This window comes from Amblyomma maculatum, chromosome 1, assembly GCF_055883805.1.
Source record: "Amblyomma maculatum isolate TAMU_Amacu chromosome 1, ASM5588380v1, whole genome shotgun sequence".
NCBI classification, from domain to species: Eukaryota; Metazoa; Arthropoda; class Arachnida; order Ixodida; family Ixodidae; genus Amblyomma; species Amblyomma maculatum.
This window is the reverse complement of record NC_139344.1, coordinates 50,281,899-50,300,556: the sequence shown is the minus strand read 5'-3', so window position 1 is coordinate 50,300,556 and position 18,658 is coordinate 50,281,899. Positions and strand designations below refer to the sequence as shown.

The following is an 18,658-nucleotide window of genomic DNA, read 5'->3' as shown; positions in this document are numbered from 1 at the left end:
TATGTGTCGTTACCCAGTCGGTCATTCGTGCCATTCGCGTGTGCAGGAAGGTATTTTTTCTTGTTGCGAAGTTTGCGAGAGATCACACGATTATTGCGATGATTATTGCTCAACACCGATGGGATGTTGCCTGTATATATATTCTGCTGTGGAAGAGGCGTTGCTTTGCTGAAGTCCGTAGACAACCAGCCAGGGCCATGTACCCAGCGCTGCAGCGACTGCGTCTTCTATTGTGGAAGTATCTCTCTGATCAACTGGACAGAGATGGAGAGGCGCGGTTTCGGCAGCGCTGGCACACCCGTTTCTTCGTCGTCCGGGACGGCAGGCTTGTTATGCCAGCTTTTCCATACTTCTCGTAAGCAGACTTAACACTAAGTGTATGATTAGAGTAACATATTCTACATATTCTCGTAAAGAGACTTGCGGAATTGGGTGAGAGCCCCTTTACTGCTGCGGAGTAAAATGCACGATCAGGTTTCAATAGGAGCTGCTTTGGCTACAGAGACCTATGACAAAACATGGGTGATTTTGAAAAATATCAGAGGGCCCAAGTACTCAACCGCAGCAGCTACGCTGGAGCTGTGGCGCTCGCTCTGTCTAGATAGCCTCCGCTGCTTTTGAATATAAAGATGAAGCGCCTCCTTGGCCAAAGCTATTGCGCGCTCGCGCATGGGCTCGGGCAGGTGCTTTAAGGCCGCTGTACGGTTGCTTTTTTGACCCGCTCCGCACGCATGCGGCCGCACCGAGACGACCGGTTCGGCGGGGCAGAGATCACACGATTATTGCGATGATTATTGCGCGACACCGATGAGATGTTGTACAATGTGTAAGGTGTATGTGCTGTGGTCGTGTGTGCTGCATGTTGCAGAAGAAAATAACTTATTTTTTCAAATAAATCAGTTTTGAAGTTAGTGCAACATTTTTATTTGAGATTTTGCTTACACATGCCTCCTGCCAAGGTATGTCATTTTATTACTTAGGATTGACCGCTGGCTAGTAACTGCCAGGAGATCAAATCAGTCGATATTGTCGACCATAAACCCTGACTGCTCATTGGAGGGTCAAATTCTGAAGTTAAAGCTCAGCTACTTTGGTCATCTGATGAGAAGAGAGGAGTCGTTGGAGAAAGATTTGATGTTGGGAAAGGTTGAGGGTCGCCGGAGAAGGGGTAGGCAGCGAACACGATGGTTAGATGGCATCCTCGAGGCGCTGCAGATGAAGTTATGTGATGTTAGGAAGATAGAGACCGGAAAGTGTGGCGTGACAAGGTCCATAGGGTCAAGAAGAGTCGAACACGACTAAACGACTGAACTGACTGACTGAGTAAACGCAGAATTTTCATTATGATAGTATTTCAAAATAACAAACGATGCCTTACGGCCTAGTGTGATTAGTTATATGACTGTAGTCAGTATTTAGGAAACACCGTGCAGATATCTTGTTACACGGTTGGCTAAATCTCACAACAGAATCGATGACTGAGTTTATTCTGTGGAATTTATGAAAAAGTTACTCCATATGCACAATTTGGCAAGTCAGCATAAGGTGACGAGCCAATAAATACCATTAATGTGGATGGCCTGGCCCCGGATCACGGTGCCAAAGGTTTGGTCTTTGGTCATACGAGGTTTAGTATCCCAAACTGACTCAGCCTATAATGCATGCCGTAGTGGAGGGCTCCGGATAATCCCTCCCTCCCCTCCCCCCAAATGGTCCCTAACACGCACAGGTGTCGCACATTACATGGGCGCCTTGTGTTTTACCTCTATCAAAACCTGGCTGCCATGGCTAGAATTGTCCTCCCAGCTCAGTAATAGAGCACCTTAACACCTTAACACGCACAAGTCCTCATCAGTCTTAAAAGGAATCCATATAATAACAATAATCATATCTAAAGAAAAAACACAATTGCCCACCAATTGAACAAATGAAAGCTAAACAATGTAATTATATTACAAACCAGATAACACTGCAGCTGCCCAGAGATCATGAGGTGTGTCCTAATGTACCTTTACAATCTCTCTTGGTTTCATAGGAGTCCTTAGCAGTGATATGATCAATGAAGAACTTATTTCCATAATGTTATGATATTAGTTTTAACAAGTAATAAGTAATTCTTTAACGTTTTAATAAGTATCCACTTTTATGTACCGCAGGCTTGATTGGGCTGCTGCAAGATTAAGGAACAGAAAGTGCACACCAGCACAGAACCTCTCTTCGCTTTAGCTCAATATCTTGGAGTTGTTTCCAGATTTCCGTTGGTACAAAATCTCAACATCCTAATTTTTACTTGTTTTAATACACTGCACCCTTTGCTAGGGTTGTTGCTGAAGCAGGACACATAACAAACAGATGGGACACAAAATAACTAACACGGCACATGCATAACAAAACAAAATGGACACATATAGACAACTTTACAGTTGGTGATGCAAAAAAAGTTCTGACCACTGCAAACCTAAGTCCCGCCCACTTACATACAAACACTTACTTGATACAAAAGCACAGATCTCAGCTACAGAAAACACGCAGCAGCTATACACCTGTTTGTATAAAGCCACAGCCACACACATTGCCTATGCCTATGGCCTTTGCTACAGAAGTAAATGACCTTCAGAAGTTCAGTAGCTTTCACTTCCAGTGTAAAAGGTGTGCAAAGGACATGAAAGGGATGTGGGTTGCATGGATCCAAGCAAAACACTGAAAATGTGTCCGTCCCTTGCTCCTGGAACATTTAACATTATACATGCAAACGACAACAGTAAAAGCAGCATTCTTTTTACCACTAGAAGGCTTCCTTGCATGCTAAAAAGGAGCCTGTGAAAGCTTCAATACTCTGTCCGCAATCTTGTTTATGGGCTCACTACTTATGAAGTGACAGCTGCAATGCATCATGGCCTGCTGCCAGGCTTTATTACGAATTTCTGTTTTGTCAAGAAATGAAAAAGATTCAATCATATTCTAAGACTTGGTTCTGTGTAAGAGTTTTTTTTTAATACAAGAATGCTACACCATTAATATGTACCCCAACTACAATAGTATGAATACTAAAAGAATACTATCCTTTTCAGTTACAACAGCATACATAGAAACTCCATGCAGTAAACTTAGGCAATAGATTTGCAAGAGGTGTTCAACGCAATTGCTGCAATATTTCTAGCTAACATTACTAACAACCATTACAGCCTTTTGAATGTAAGTTTCCAACAATTAATCTGTTTTAGGAACACAACATGAACCTGGACAACTTCACTGCATTATTGCATACAGTAACACACATGAGCGAATGGTATTGCATGCTCTCAAGATTAACTCTGGTGCTAGCCAGTACCATGACCTCTAGTGGTCTGTTGTTTCTGCGCTACTTAGTAGCTCCTTCACTGTCACTCCCATCTCTTGCCTTTGCCCATGAACCTGCCAATTTATGTTCAAAGGTTTACTTATTGATGTCTCACTTTGCCAGAGCCTCCGTAAGTCAGTCAGTTTGCTAGAACTGAAGGAGCAAGGGCAGTGCAAGGAGAATAAGAGTGGCAAGTCTCAGCAACACTGCAAAACCTAACAGCAAAGTCTGGCGTGCACTCGTGCATTGTAGGTCACAACAAGAATAACAGTGTAGAAACTTAAAAACTACAAATTGCCATCAACACTCAATGATGCCATCAACCAGCTAATAATGCACAATGAGGCAGAGCAATGAACACCATAGTGTATACCAGAACACAATGAACAAAAAACACTAAAAAATGCAGATTCAATCCCATCATCCATTTCAGGTTGGCAAGATTCCTGCCGTTAATCTGAAATGTTTCACCCCACACAACCAGCAATATATCCATAGGATCTTCACAAAAGGTCTCAATATCAAACGTCATTTTTGTACACCTATAAGATGTCCATGCGTCCATTATTAAAAGATCAACTTTTGGTGGATATCCTCATGACCTTACCTTTGTGTGGTCGTGAAGATATCACACTAGTGTACACAACTTCGATGTTATAATATGACTTTCAGTGGACATGCATAGTTCAGCAGATTATTGCTTTAAATTTTGATTTGGACTAAGTGGAAAGGCAGACAACGTCTTCAAGTAAAACCCCTCAATTTCATCTTCAAGACCCTGTTGTCCCTTCTCTGCCTCCTCTGCACAGCCGCCCCCCCCCCCCCCCCCCATACCCCCTCGAGCGAGAAGACGCGGTCCGCAGATGACTCATGCCGTAGTGCATGATAAAAATGTGGGCAGCTCGTTGCTCGTACCGGAGAGGTTGAGGAGGACTTGGAGAGACTCGCTGCCTACAATCGCGATCAAGAAATAGTGCATTCTTTGTGGCGAGCGAAAAATATTAAATGCTTTGCCTGCAGGCTTGTTGTATGATACATTTGTTATGAACATGAATAATGCGTTTATTGGGCGACGCGCTGTACTTTCATGAGATCTTCGGCAACTCTACCACAAAGTTAGCGCGGAGTAGCACGGCTTTTTTTTTTCTTTCATGGCATCCGCGGCGTTCGCCTCGTTCCCTTCCCTGCCTCCGCTGCGCAGCCACCATAACACAATAACGCAATGCACGTGCTGTCCCTGCGAGCGATAAGACGCGGTCAATTTAAGTGCAACGCGGACGTGTGTCCACAGATGACTCATGCTGTAGTACATGCCTATTTCAATACACTCAGCAGTCGAGTGGCGTCGTATTTTGGGAACGTCTGCTAATCTTGGCGCTTCCCAGTATTGCAGCTCGCGCTTGGTGTAATAGTTCTGCACCCTACCAGTACATTCCTGTACAACCGGAAGCGATCCCCGGAAGCTGGAAGTGTCATTGTGCTTGGCATGCATATGTTGCATAGCTGACACAAGCTCACATCGCCTCAACCACTCTCCGAGTTGCTGGCAGCCGCATATCGTCGCACGCGCGTCACATGGCCACATCTTCGCTGACGAAGTTGACAGCAGCAGTCATTTCAAGTTGTTAATCGCCCTGTGAATTGCCTTGTTTGTGGAGTATGTTTCTTCAAAGCTACGTACGTTTCAGCATCACCTAAGAGCATGACTTTATCTGCTATGCCTAAAGCAAGAGCGAAGACATGGGCAGCACGCGCAGCTGCGAGGAATACTCGTGCCACGTTTTCTGCTCTTGGTGAACCCGACGAGTGTGCAGAAGTGCATAAACCAGAAATGGTAGTTGGAGAGCTAGCCCGCAATAACAGCCGGGAGCCCACCTCTGTCATGTTTGACCTAGAGTTTATTCCCGCCGCGCAAGGATCACCTGCGTCGTCGGAACCTCTAGCTTTTTCTTTAAGCGGCGAGCCATTTTGCGCGCTTCCAACGCCTAGCAAATGTGCGAGCAACATTGCAGATATTGACATAAAGTGCATTTTGCGGGAGTGGATACTAGAAGAGAACATTACGCAGAAGGCCGCGATCTCCCTGCTATATAATTTTTTTTAACATCACTTTTTGCATGCCTTCATCGCAGAATGGGTTGCTGCTTTGCCATTTTTTTGTTCCAAGTTTGTGAAAAGCTAGGCTGGCTCTTATTAGCTCACTTCAGAGAATAAGATAGCTGTCTTGCCATGCGTGCGGTGCTAGCTAGCTTGTTCACACTGTACATTTTTCTGGATATTATGAAGAGTGTATGAAACTCTTTTCCTGTCTTGCTGTCATTACGCTCTACTTGCCCTTGTTTTCCTCTCCCTGTTCCTTTATTTCCGCTGGCTGCAGCTCAGTACTCAGGTGCTTAATTTATTAAATAGCAATTGCAGCGGCTGGCAACAATTTTTCCTTCTTTTTGGTATTTTAATAATGAACCACAGCTACTATACTGCTGTATTTGTTTCAGTGGCTGCAAAGCCAAGCATGCGGTATGTTGCAACAGTGGATGATGTGCAAGCAGTTATAAAGAAATGGCTCCAACATGGTCCATGTTATCTTAAACAGCAACAGGAAAGGCTTGCAAAACAAGGTATGAAAATTTAGCCACTATTTTGTACAAAACTGTGTGTGTACATACTCGTTAGATGCCTGTTTAAGCATGGCTTGAACAAATTTAAATGAGCGAAAGCTCAAGCGTGATTTTGCATGGTCTACCAAGGCTGTATACGGTCTGAATTAGGGGGGTGCTCAAGCTTCTCATTAAAAGTAGATGCGAGAATGCCTTAACACCACCTTTTCATTTCGCTATTGTTAAAAAACATTTTAGTTGGTTTTTGGGGAAAGGAAGGCACAGTATGTCTCACATTTTAGTCGACACCTATGCTTAATAAATATTAGGTTGAAGTCATTCAGTCCCAGAGAGGTGAAATCTGAAGTTGCAGCCTGAATAGTGCAGCTTACACTATGAAACAACTTCCAACCTTAACTGAAAAAGAAGTGAACACAAATTGCCAACTATCCTTGTTACAGAGACAACAGGTTGCGAAATGTTTACATTCCTCTAACTACGGGCATGTTAATAGGCTTTTCTTCGCACGTAAAAGTTTTACATCCATTTTTTTTTTTCACTTTTATATAGCTGTAAGTTCTGTTCCCAGCTTTCAGACAAGTTTGTTTTGTGCATGCAGCCTTTTTTTGTGACTATTTTCTGTTACCTGTCAATTTCTTAATGCCTCACTTTATTGTTCACTTCATCTTTCATATTTTCCAGGAGGCACAAGCACGGACGCAAACTGAAACCCATGAAGAGGGGAAGGTGTTTGAAAGCTTGCAGTCTTTTTGTGAATAAAACTATTATTCACGCTATGCGTTTTGCTCAACAGCTATCCCTAGCTCTGCTAAAAGTGCATGCTTGTACATCTTGGCAATGTCCATGCAATGTCCAGAGACTTGATTTGGCAACGTCCTCTAGACATCATAATGAATGTCCATGTGGACGTCCGCTGTGAGACAATAGGGACATCTCTGGAATATCCACTGGACCAATTGTGGGTATTTATGGAGATCCTCTGAATATTAAATATTTTGAGGGATGCATTTTATGGACATCTCCTGGATCTGATATGGTTGTCTGGGACCAGCCTCTACGTGCAGTAAATCCAACACTAACCTGCTGCGGCAGCACTTGAGTCCCTGAAGGCAGTGGCTGGGAGGCAAACTGTGGCACTGGGAGCGGAACATAGCCTCCCTGAAATGTCGATGCTGTTTCGGGCACAGCTGGCGCTGGAGCTCCCACGAGGGGTGTCGTAATTGGTGAAGCCAGGTCAAATGTCTGCACGGTCGTGCCTTGTGAATGCTGTCAATGAAAAGGCACTTTTGACAGCTTATCCCAAAAATGCCAGCAAGTTTCACACCAAAAAAAAAAAAAAAAACCACAAACTTAGTGCACAGAGGTTAACATACATCATTACTCAAATGACTTTACAGCTCCTTAGGAAGCTGAAGAGGTTTCAGGATTTGGCAAGACTAAATGGGTGAAATGTATAAAACTTGCGGTAAAAGAACGCGAAGCCTTCTTGTGCTAGCATTGGAATTGCCAATGTAATCATTGAATAAAGTGATGTGGGTGTTTGCACTTCTCCACACTGCACAGCACCAGGCTAAGGTAGCAACGATTACGTCATGTATAGTGGCGTTACGCTTAAAGCGATTAGAAAAGCTGCTGGAAGGGAGCAAACCACTACCTCCGAATATATAGCTCATCAGAAGTTGTTGACCATCATTGGACGACTCATGACAGCATGAGGGCAAAGTGAGCGGAAATCTGAATATTCGGCAACAATGACGTCATTAAGAGTTTCTCTGCACCACTCTGATGTACTGAGCAAAAGTGCAAACTTTTAGTATGGGATTACGTCATCCTTTTAAATGCTAGCGTTAAATTACGTTGCACACTTTCCCTGCATACTTCATATATTAGAATCACAGAATGACGTCCAAATGTCTGAAAACTACGAAACCTTCTCTTCAAAACATTCGTGGTAGAATGTGACATACGTTAAACCTTAAACTCCCAGTTTTTAAAATTTGCAATGCGTCTTTTGCATGCCATGTATGCCCATTTCTACATGAAGTTTGCATAAAAAGTATGATGCCAACATGTCCTCAGTAGCCAACACTTTTTGCCAGGAAGCTGTGTGAACAAAACTAGTCTGCAAATTTCCATCTTCCAGCCAGCATTTAAGAGCTCATTGAGTCTAAATTTCTGAGCCACTGCGGGAATAATAGGAGGACATTTTCGTTCAATAAAAAATTGCCTACTGTTTCTAGGCCTTTGAGTAGGTTCAAGGCCTTCAAACTGGTCTTTCACACAGCCCAGAATAATGGCACAAAATGCATATAATGCCCACTCTCTCCCCCCCCCCCCCCCCCAAAAAATAATATAGCGATTCGAAAATCTATTTCATTCCCTCGGCGATGATATTAAAATTGCGTATGAGATGACGACTATGTGAACTTACTTGTGACGTCCCGCAACGCAACCTTATTATGCACAGATTCAAATTTTAACCAGCCAATGGCAAAGAAGATGGAATGGAATAGTTTTCGGATGGAATAGAATCGTATGTATTATTCCAGACTTCTCAAATTGCAGTGGCGCTCAATTTTTATACTGGCTTTTGAGTGTGTATATATTACCTAGCATAATACTTTTTTGTTACCCTCAAAATTTGTGCACCAGGAGCAGGCCACACCTAATCATATATCTGTTGCAATTATATAAACTTTCTATCAGTCAAATCAAATTACAACCAAATATTTCAGAATGCATGTTTTAAAAAGCCCATTCATTTCACTTTACTTTGAAGTGCTGCATATTTGTGTAACTAAGGCAATATTTTTCAATAAAAAGTAAAGGCACCAACAAAAAAAATTTTCTCTTAGTTGACATCTACTATGCAGCAAAAGATGTACAGCACTGATGAGAAAACGAGTTAAAACTGGAATGGTTTTTCATGTCTTTGCAATCCGCCTTTTGCGCGAGTTTTCTGCGCATGCGCGAAGTCGTAGCGGCGACCGATGGAAACACATTGAGGTGCCGCCAGTGCACGGGGGCTGGCGACACCGGGCGGCACGGTGGCCGTCACAGGCTTGGCAAAGCGATGCCAACCACATCTGCCGCGTACAGTTGCCACTCTCTAAGCGCGCCAAGATGCAAGACGCGGTTTTTCAGGTTTCCTTCGCCGAGCCGCGGCCAAGAACGACGTGAAGCTACAATTAGGGCCACCAAGCGTCAAGATGTGAATGGCCGACCTTAGCTACCTACTGCGTACTCTCGACTGTGCGAAAAACACTTCGTTACAGGTATGTATGCATCTAAAGGAAATGTGCATAATGAAAAGTATCTACTGGAGTTTGCACCAAGCTTGTAACCCACCAGTGATAGCCGCAATGAGCATTTGTTCGGCGTGTCTGATGGCGATGTATTTTGTCATTTGTTTTCTTTATGTGCGAAGGGGCCGGGTAGCGCAGATATCACAGGTGGCTGTGTGCACTAGACCGTAATATTTAGCATGTTTTATCGCGACTGCCGCCTGACTAAAAAGAAAAGAAAAATTGGGCGTTTATTGTGATGCACCGCCGTTCGCGAGCCGAGTGGTTGAGCTGGTCATGAGGCTCGCGAACGGCAGTGCATTAAAACGCCGTATTTTTTTTCTTGTCAGGCAGTCACGATAAAACATGCTAACATTACGGCCTAGCGCACAGAGCCGCCTGTGATATCTAAGCTACCTAGCCCTTTCGCACATAAAGAAAAGAAAGGACAAAATACATTGCCTTCAGGCCCCGGCGCAACTAAAGCAATCACGCACCGAAAAAATCCTCATTGCAGCTATCCGTGGTGCGCTACAGCCTGGGTGAAAACTCCAGTAGGTACTTTTCATCATGCATATTTCGTTTAGATGCATACATACCTGTAGTATCTGTGTTTTTGCCGCTCGGAGCATATGACGCACTTGACACTTGCACAACGCACAGTATTTTTTTTAAATTAAAGGCTCGCCTTCGTGCACGGCAAAATATCCGGATTTTGTTTCTTTGGTGTACGCAATCAGATGCACTTCGTTAGGAAGCTTGATAATCGTCGTCTACGTCCAACCGTTTGCAATGGCAAGGAAACCGCCCGGCACAATAAATGAGTCTCCTGGAGGGTTCATGCTCGTTCACTTGCAGAGTGGATCGCTCTGGACGTAGAACAGGGTTGGTTCCTGACCGAGATGCGCATCCGATATGTAGGAGATTCACATGTGTCACCAAGTTGTTGATTCCGCAGAAATCGCGGCGGAGGCAGAAATGAACGTTGGAGATCCTTTCACAACAGAATGACCATTCTCTGCGCACCGAGAACCTTTTCACCACTGCGACCACATCCGTTCTGACTCCTAAGGCCAGAAACCGGCTACAGCTCTGAATCATCCATTGCCAGAAAAATGCAGTGCGTTTCCTGCAGCTGTGCATTCCGGCCGGGACAATGCCCTTTTCACGGGGTGTGTATATGTGCCTCTCTGCCGATCTTCGTGGATGAAATCCTATAGCTGCACGGTTGTAGATGACGCGAGGAGGAAGCGACGCCCATTGCACCATGCCGGCGCCGCGGTGACTGCATTGTGCTCGGTAACTCAAGACACCCCGCGCATATGCGCCGCTCAAAGTCACAGGGAGACGATTCCACCTAGCTCTGCAGCATCAACAAACCCCTGGCTGCTTTGCCCTTTGAGATCCCTCTCTCTCTGCCCCCACGCTCTCCTGTCTGCCGAAAACCTGCACGCTGAGAGCGTCTCATTCTGTCACGTCGAACACGGCCCGCGCTACAAGCTCTTACAATACGAAGATAGTATATGCGTACGTGCGTTATGAGTGGATTGTGAAAACGCTCTACCTTCCCCCATACTGCGTGAACATGATATGCTGCAATCACTGTCACTACTTTCCGCTCCGAGGCCAAAAAAGGGGGGAAGCTGTCGCTTTCTACCAGTGTTGGCGTGGCCATTTCGTATGGTGCGCTTTCGCATCGTCTGCTACACTGCCGCTCAATGTGTTTCCCGCCCGCTCCCGCATGATGGCGCCACATCCTCGCGCAAAAGGCAGATTCAAGCTTATAATGCAGATAATCAGTGTGATGGATTTAACTGAATTTGTACCTTCAGCTTGTTTTTTTAATGCGTAGCACTACTAGCCGCAATCACAGATTTTGCCAATGTCTGCCCGAAGCCGCTCACTCTCTCTCCAAAACGTGAACTTGAAGTGGAGGAAAAGAAATTGGCGACGCGTGCGTCGTATGGCTCGGTATTGAGGAGGCGGAGCGTCCGTGCAGCTGCAGAAGAATTCGCTCTCTCTATCTCTCTTTGTCCATGTCGCCGTAAATTTGAGAGGAAAGAGAAGGTGGCGACAGCCGCATTACGAGACTTAACTATGAGGGGGCGGAGCGGCTGCACAGATTCAACCGGTGAGAGAGTGGGGTGTGTCCCAGTTGGAGACGTTGCGGCCTTCACCAAGCAATGTTGTACAAGCGTGTGTTACTCCGAACTGAGCAGTCGTGTGTCACTCGCGCGTCCTCAACTTCGGCATTTCTCCTCTTGCATCAGTCTCTCCTCAGCCTTCATGGACAGCAGACGCGCACGCGCGGTGCTGCCTGGACCTCGGCTCCGAGACGTTCGCCGCTTCGTAAAGCAGTTTGTGCTTAACTCTTCGCCTTAAATGGCGCTCGCCTTCAAGCGAATTTCCCTACTCTTGGATTACCTTTCTTCATCCTGGAGACTTTCTTTCATGCTCGGAATGTGTTGATGAAGAAACTCTGGAGCATTTGTTTTGCTCATTCCCTACATTCTCCTCAAATCTCTCTTTCTCTCACTCTAATCCATTCCAAACAGGGATGCAATACATCATGGCTATTTTAGCTCATTTATACAGTCGAACCCGGATATATAGAACTCGAAGGGGATCGACATCGCACAGCACATGGGCGCCTTTGCTTTTCGCCTCCACCGTAAGCGGGATCACAAAATAGTTCGATATATAGATAATTCGATATACAGAAATCAGGTTGAGACGCGAGTTGCGATCATGAAAAATTATACTGTATTTGTCGTGTAATCAACCCACTCGCATAATGAACCCACACCCCCACTTTTGCCCCCGAGAATTTGAAATCCCTCCGTTTATTGGCATTTATTGGCAGCGCGCCAAAATGCTACGCAACGGTAACATCACGGCGTGTTTATCTTTTGACTATACAGTCAACGACCGATTTTTCGGACTCTCAACGGACCACGAAAATGTCCGAAAAATCAGGCAGTCCGAAAAAACAAATGTGCACCAAAAAAACTCCATTTATTGCCTATTCTTCACTTTGAGGCCGGAAAAAGTCATGAATGCCTTTCTGCACCACGCTCCGCTTCCGTGCTAAGAGGTCCGCCTGAATTACGCTTGCATCAGCACAGCTTGCGTCGGCTGCGCTGCTGCAGGTGAGTCATCGTCGTCGTCACTCTCAGACTCCACAAGCACTTGGCGAATAATTTCTGCATCTGTGAGCCCAGCGCACAGTTCCAACTCGTGGTCCAAGTCTGTGAACTCCGAAAACAAGAGGGCCGATGAAATTTCGACACCAGCAGTGCGAAGGTAGTGAATGAGCTGCTCGCTGCCTGACAGCTGCTCGACGACGCTCTCCTCATCCAAGGCAGCAGACTCGTCATTCAGCACAAATCCCGCATGACGGAAGCAATCGTGCAGCGTTGTGGGTGCCACCGACTTCCACACATCAGCGAGCATACTAAGTGCTCCAAGCAAATCGACAGAGTAGGTTTTCCCACTGTCGAGGCACACCACCACCGCTACCAACCACTGGATCACAACACCGACTGCGTTGAGTGCCTTCTCGCCGCCGCGTTGCAGGAAAAAAAAAAAAAAAAAAAAGAAAACTTTTTATAAAATCCAGAAAAAGCTTCTTGAAGATCTGAAGCCGATTCGATTAAATGCGGGCCACAGTAGCGACAGAACGTAGTTCTCGTATCAGCCTGACCGCGGCTAGGCCTACTCGCTACGCTCAGCAAACACAGAGAAACAGACCAGTCGAGGCGATCACGCTAAAAGAAAAAAAAAAACACTCCGGTGGCGAGCAGCAACGTCCCAAAAACGGAAGCTGCTAGGCAAATAATATAGCCTGGATCCAGCGTCAGTTTAGCTGAGGAGCGGCGCGCAAGAACGGCACCGGTTTCAAGGCTATCGAAGGAAAAAGTAAACAAACAAGATGGCGGCAACACCGCTCAAAATGTGTGGCAGTTGGCCCAGCTGATGCTTGGAATGTACGAAAAATCGAACAGCCCCTCCTTACAGTATCCGAAATTTTCAGCAGCGTAATACATTGACTTTATAAGGTATGTCCTGGGGCCGGGAAAATGTCTGAATAATCAAGCATGTCTGAAAAATTGGGTGTCTGAAAACTCAGTCGTCAACTATACTTCTGATAGATCCTACGATGGCAGGGAGCAAACTTGGCAGAGTGCCCGTGATGGCTTGAATGCACAAGCCTAGTTTGATTTATCACGCCGGGCTTGGGGCGGGCATAGTCCACTGCCATAAAATCATTGGAAGCGTGATAGCTGCAATTGCCGTTTGAAGCGAACAATGCTAAAAGTCGGTGTCATGATCGCTGCTGACCACGTGCTTTCATTGAATAATAGAGTAAGAATGGACGACTCTCGCGAAAAAGAAAAAAAATGCCTGCCGCTTCTTAACGTCCACAGCCGCCATGGCTTACGCTGCGTCGCACGTTCAGCACGACAAGTAAGGACGACTCTCGCAAAAGAAAAAAAAAAAAAGATTGCAGCTCCTTAACGTCCGCAGCCTTCACAGTGTACGCTACGCCGCCCGTTCAGCAGGACGGCAAGGATGAAAGACTAAAAAAAAAAAAAAAAAAAGGGAAAGGAAAGGAAAGGAAAAAAAAACAACTGCCGGTTCTTAGCGTCCGCAGCTGCCGTAGCTTACGCACGTGCAGCACTACGACATGAGATGTGCATCGCACATCAGCCGCCACGCGCAGAGCATTCACAACACACACTCAGGGTTGCCACTGAGGTTTGGGTCAATGTCACCAGATGGCGGGAAAAATGTCGCCATAAGTAGCCACTTTTCACTTAAATTTTGCCAAAAATATTGCCACACTATGAACACTATAAATGTAAGGTTATAGCAGTTGCTAACTATGGGAATTACTCTGCTGAACAGAAAATGCAATCATTTTTTGATATTTGACTATATACCGAACAAGCCAGATATATGAAATCTTGAACTTATATTTTGATCTGGTGCACAACTTGGTATTTAAGTAGCCAGAAAATGTTTTCTAGCGTCCTCCGCCGCGCCTCTGCCTCGGCTGAGGTGCCACTGCGGTTCCTTCCGCTGCCTCCAGGATTTACCCAAGAGACAGTGTCCCGTGGGCTCCCCGCTCACAGTCCTCGGTGTGCCATCTCCTCAGATGGCCCCTAAGCCCTAACCGCCACGCCGCTGCCAAGGCAGCGGTTTCCTAGCGGTCATCCCCAGCTGCCGCCCGGTCTCACTGACGTGACAGCGTACTGCGGTTTCCCCCCCGCAGTCCTCCCGGCGTTCTGGCTTTTTCACCGGACCAGGACACTTGTCGAGCAGCATGCTGCTCGCATCTAAGCCGACCCTGCAATGGGCTCGGACTTGCCGGACGTGGTTGCTCTTGTGATGTGTTATCCACGGGCACCCAGGATAGCAAATGTTTAACAGCGAACTATTTTTTGCCACGGGGAATTGTGTGTGGCGACTGCTACAGATTTTTCTTTTTTTATTCGAAGCCTTCCCATGTGGCATAGAATGAAGCTGTCTTTTAACTTAAAGGAAGTCATTCAGTCTATTTTCTTCAATGAACCAGAGCTTAATATTGTCCATTAGCCACAAGTGTTAATGCAGGCTTGATTTGTTTGTATCCGACTGTCGTAAGAACTATAGTGATAAAATCCAAATTGCGTACAAGGCCGTTCCTCATAATAACCTATTTCCTGAACCCACTACAGCGGCACCGCGTTAACCCTGTAACGCCGCCACCGAGACCGTTTTTGTCAAGTGATTTCTTCTGAATGTCAAGTTAATCCGCCTTTTGCGCGAGTTTTCTGCGCATGCGCGAAGTCGTAGCGGTGACCGATGGAAACACATTAGAAGGCGTTTCTCGGCGCCGCCAGTGCACGGGGGCTGGCGGCACCGGGCGGAACGGTGACCGTCACAGGCTTGGCAAAGCGATGCCAACCACATCTGCCGCGTACGGTTGCCACTCTCTAGGAATGCCGGGATGAAAGATGCAATTTTTCAGGTTTCCTTCACCGAGCCACAACCAACAACGATGTGAAGCTTGAATTAGGGCCACCAAGCGTCAAGATGTGAATGGCCGACCTCAGCAACCGACCTGCGTACTCTCGACTGTGCGAAAAAACACTTCGTTACAGGTATGTATGCATCTAAAGGAAATGTGCATGATGAAAAGTATCTACTGGAGTTTGCATCAAGCCTGTAACCCACCAGTGAAAACCGCAATGAGCATTTGTTCGGCACGTTTGCTTTATGTGCGACGGAGCCTGATGGCGATGTATTTTGTCGTTTGTTTTCTTTATGTGTGAAGGGGCCGGGTAGCGCAGATATCTCAGGTGGCTGTGTGCGCTAGACCGTAATATTTAGCATGTTTTATCGCGACTGCCGCCTGACTAAAAAGAAAAGAAAAATTAGGTGTTTGCTGTGATGCACCGCCGTTCGCAAGCAGAGTGGTTGAGCTGGTGATGAGTCTCGCGAACGGCAGTGCAATACAACAAACGCCATATTTTTTTTCTTGTTAGCCAGGTGGCAGCCACTATAAAACATGCTTAATATTATCAGGCCCTGGCACAACTAAAACAAACACGCACCGAAGAAATTCTCATTGCAGCTATCACTGGTGCGTTACAGGCTGGGTGCAAACTCCAGTAGGTACTTTTCATCATATGCATATTTCCTTTAGATGTATACACACCTGTAGTATCTGTGTTTTTGCCACTCGGAGCATATGACGCACTACACTCTTGCACGACGCACAGTATTTTTTTTTTACCTTACAGGCTCGCCTTCGCGCTCGCCAAAGCATTCGAATTTGGTTCCTTCGGTGTACGCAATAGATGCACTTCGTTAGGGAGCTTGATAATCATAGTCTTCGTCCAACCGTTTGAAACAACAAGGAAACCGCCCGGCGCAAATGAGTCTCCTGGAGGGTTCACACTACAGTCGAACCCGGTTATATCGAACCCGAATATATCGAATTTTGGTTATATCGAACTCACGGAATATCCCCTTGAAAATCCCATGTAAAAGTATAGGAAAGCAGCGTCATATATCTAACTTAATTTCACCGGTCGTTCGATATATCGAACTCCGCACCACGCACTGAAAGGTGTGCTTTTCCCAAAGGCGATCGCATCACCCTTGGCCGTTTGCCGCGTGCTGTTTTCAAGCCACCCGCGGAAGGAATGAGAGGAGCCAGTTCGGCGACGGCTGGTCTGGGCAGCGCTGCGCCCAATCCCCAAAGGCGCGCACATCTGCAGTTATCGTTTTTCGCGCGCCAACACATGACGTTTGCAAGCCATGTGCGTGGGTGTGCCCATCCTTTTGCCAAGCTCTCTCCTTCAGCACGCGCTACGCATGCGCCAAGCCAGCTCAGCCCGTTTTCAGACAGGCGTCAACGCTTTCTCCAGCGTGTGTTGCGAACCCTCTGCGCACGCGGCAGCTGAGGTGGCTATGGTGCCAGTGGACGTTAAAAATCGGCAGCTCTCTCTCTCTATTTTTTTTTTTTTTGCGAGTCATTCTTTTTTATCGTTGTGCTGTTCGGACGTTAAAAGCGGCAGTTATTTTTTTTTCTTTTTGCGGGAGTCGTTTATCCTTGCATGTATGAATCAACGAAAGCACGCGGTCAGCTGCTGCGATCATGACGCCCGCCCCAAGTGCGGCGTGATAAATCGAACCAGGCTTGTGCAATCAAGCCATCACGGGCACTCTGCCAGGTTCACTCCCCGCCTCCGCAGGAGCTATCAAAAGATAAACGCGACGTTATCGCTGCGCAGCATCTTGGCACGCTGCCAAGAAATGAGCTGTGGATGAGACGACCGAAACGGAGTGACGCGCGCCATCGATATGCAAGCAAAAACGCTCGCGATTGCGATTTCTGCCGCGGCAACTCAGAAACCTAGTTTAGAGCTGCCGCGGTGGCTCGAGCAGCGAGAGGGACGCAGTACGCAGTTCCAACAAGTTTGAAATTTTTCGCTCTGTCGCTGCCGCTCGTCCCTGAGATCGCTCAATCGCTTGCATGTGAGCGAGCTGGCCTTAACGCTTTTTTTTTTTTCCAAATTCTCCGTGCAAAAGAGCAGGGTGGGTTCATTATGCAAGTGGGTTGCTGACGCGACAAATACGGTATCGTTTTTTGGCATCGTAAGTGCCGTCACAAGCCGATTTTTGTATATCGAATTATCGATATATCGAACTATTTCGCGATCCCCTTTGAGTTCGATATATCTGGGTTCGACTGTAGTTCACTTGCAGAGTGGATCGCTCTGGACGTAGAACAGCATTGGTTCCTGACCGAGATGCACATCCGATATGTAGGAGATGTGCATGTGTCACCAAATCGATTGTTGATTCCACAGAAATCGCGGCGGAGGCAGAAAGGTTGTGGATCCTTTCACAACAGAATGATCATTCTCTGTGCACCGAGAACCTTTTCACCACTGCAACCACATCCGTTCTGAGGGCAAAAACCGGCTACAGCACTGAATCATCCGTTGCCAGAAAAATCCGTTGCCTGCAGGTGTGCATTCCGGCCGAAACAATGCCCTTTTCAGGGGGTATGTATAAGTGCCTCTCTGCCAAGCTTTGTAGATGAAATCCTATAGCTGCACGCATTTAGATGACGGCATGAGGAAGCGATGCCCATTGCACCATGCCGGTGGCGCGGTGACCGCATTGAGCTTGTAAACTCAAGACACCCAGCGCATATGCGCAGCTCGTAAGTCACAGAAGACGATTCCACCTAGCTCTGCAGCATCAACAAACACCTGGCTGCTTTGCCCTTTGAGATCCCCCTCTCTTTATCTCTCTGCCTCCACGCTCTCCTGTCTGTCGAGAACCTGCACACTGAGAGCGTCTCATTCTGTCCCGTCGAACACGGCCCGCGCTACATGCTCTTACAATACGAAGACAGCATGTACGTGCGTTACGAGTGGATTGTGAAAACGCTGTAACATTCCCCCATACTGCGTGAACATGACATACTGTCACTACTTTCCGCCCCGTACCAAAAAAGGGGGGAGCTTTCGCTTTCTACCTGCGTTGGCGTGGCCATTTCGTATGGTATGCTTTCGCGTCGTCTGCTACACTACCGTCCAATGTGTTTCTCGCCCGCTCCCACATGAAGGCGTCACATCCTTCCGCAAAAGGCGGAGTGTCATGTCCTGCATTTGTTTCCCTTTGTAGCCTTATTCTTGTCATCCAAGGCGATACTCTTTAATGTTTTAATGTATGTAAGCTGCAAACAGTCTTATGACAGCAACAGATTAAATGCAAAGAGAGCATTTGCTATGTCTTCAGCTGAGGAGTAATAAACACTAGCTGAGGCACAAGGCTCTGAGGCGCACTGTCCCACGTAGGTGCGCAGGAAGTAGTGTACGTGAGTTAGTCGAATGCGAGAAAAGAGTGCCGTT

The 18,658-nt window shown here is 46.5% G+C and overlaps 1 protein-coding gene across 4 annotated transcripts in view; it reads right to left on the bottom strand.

Annotated features, from left to right (window-relative positions):
• Sec31 (COPII coat complex component secretory 31) overlaps positions 1 to 18,658 on the bottom strand; it is a 182,666-nt gene that overhangs the window by 11,066 nt on the left and 152,942 nt on the right. For 3 of the 4 annotated variants that reach the window (XM_084588119.1, XM_084588117.1, XM_084588118.1), the window contains exon 23: positions 7,039 to 7,224. In XM_084588119.1, the coding sequence (XP_084444245.1) occupies positions 7,039 to 7,224 (186 nt within the window). Of the gene's footprint in view, positions 1 to 947; positions 1,210 to 7,038; positions 7,225 to 18,658 lie in introns of those variants that run through there. The other variant, XM_084588121.1, reaches the window with a different exon arrangement.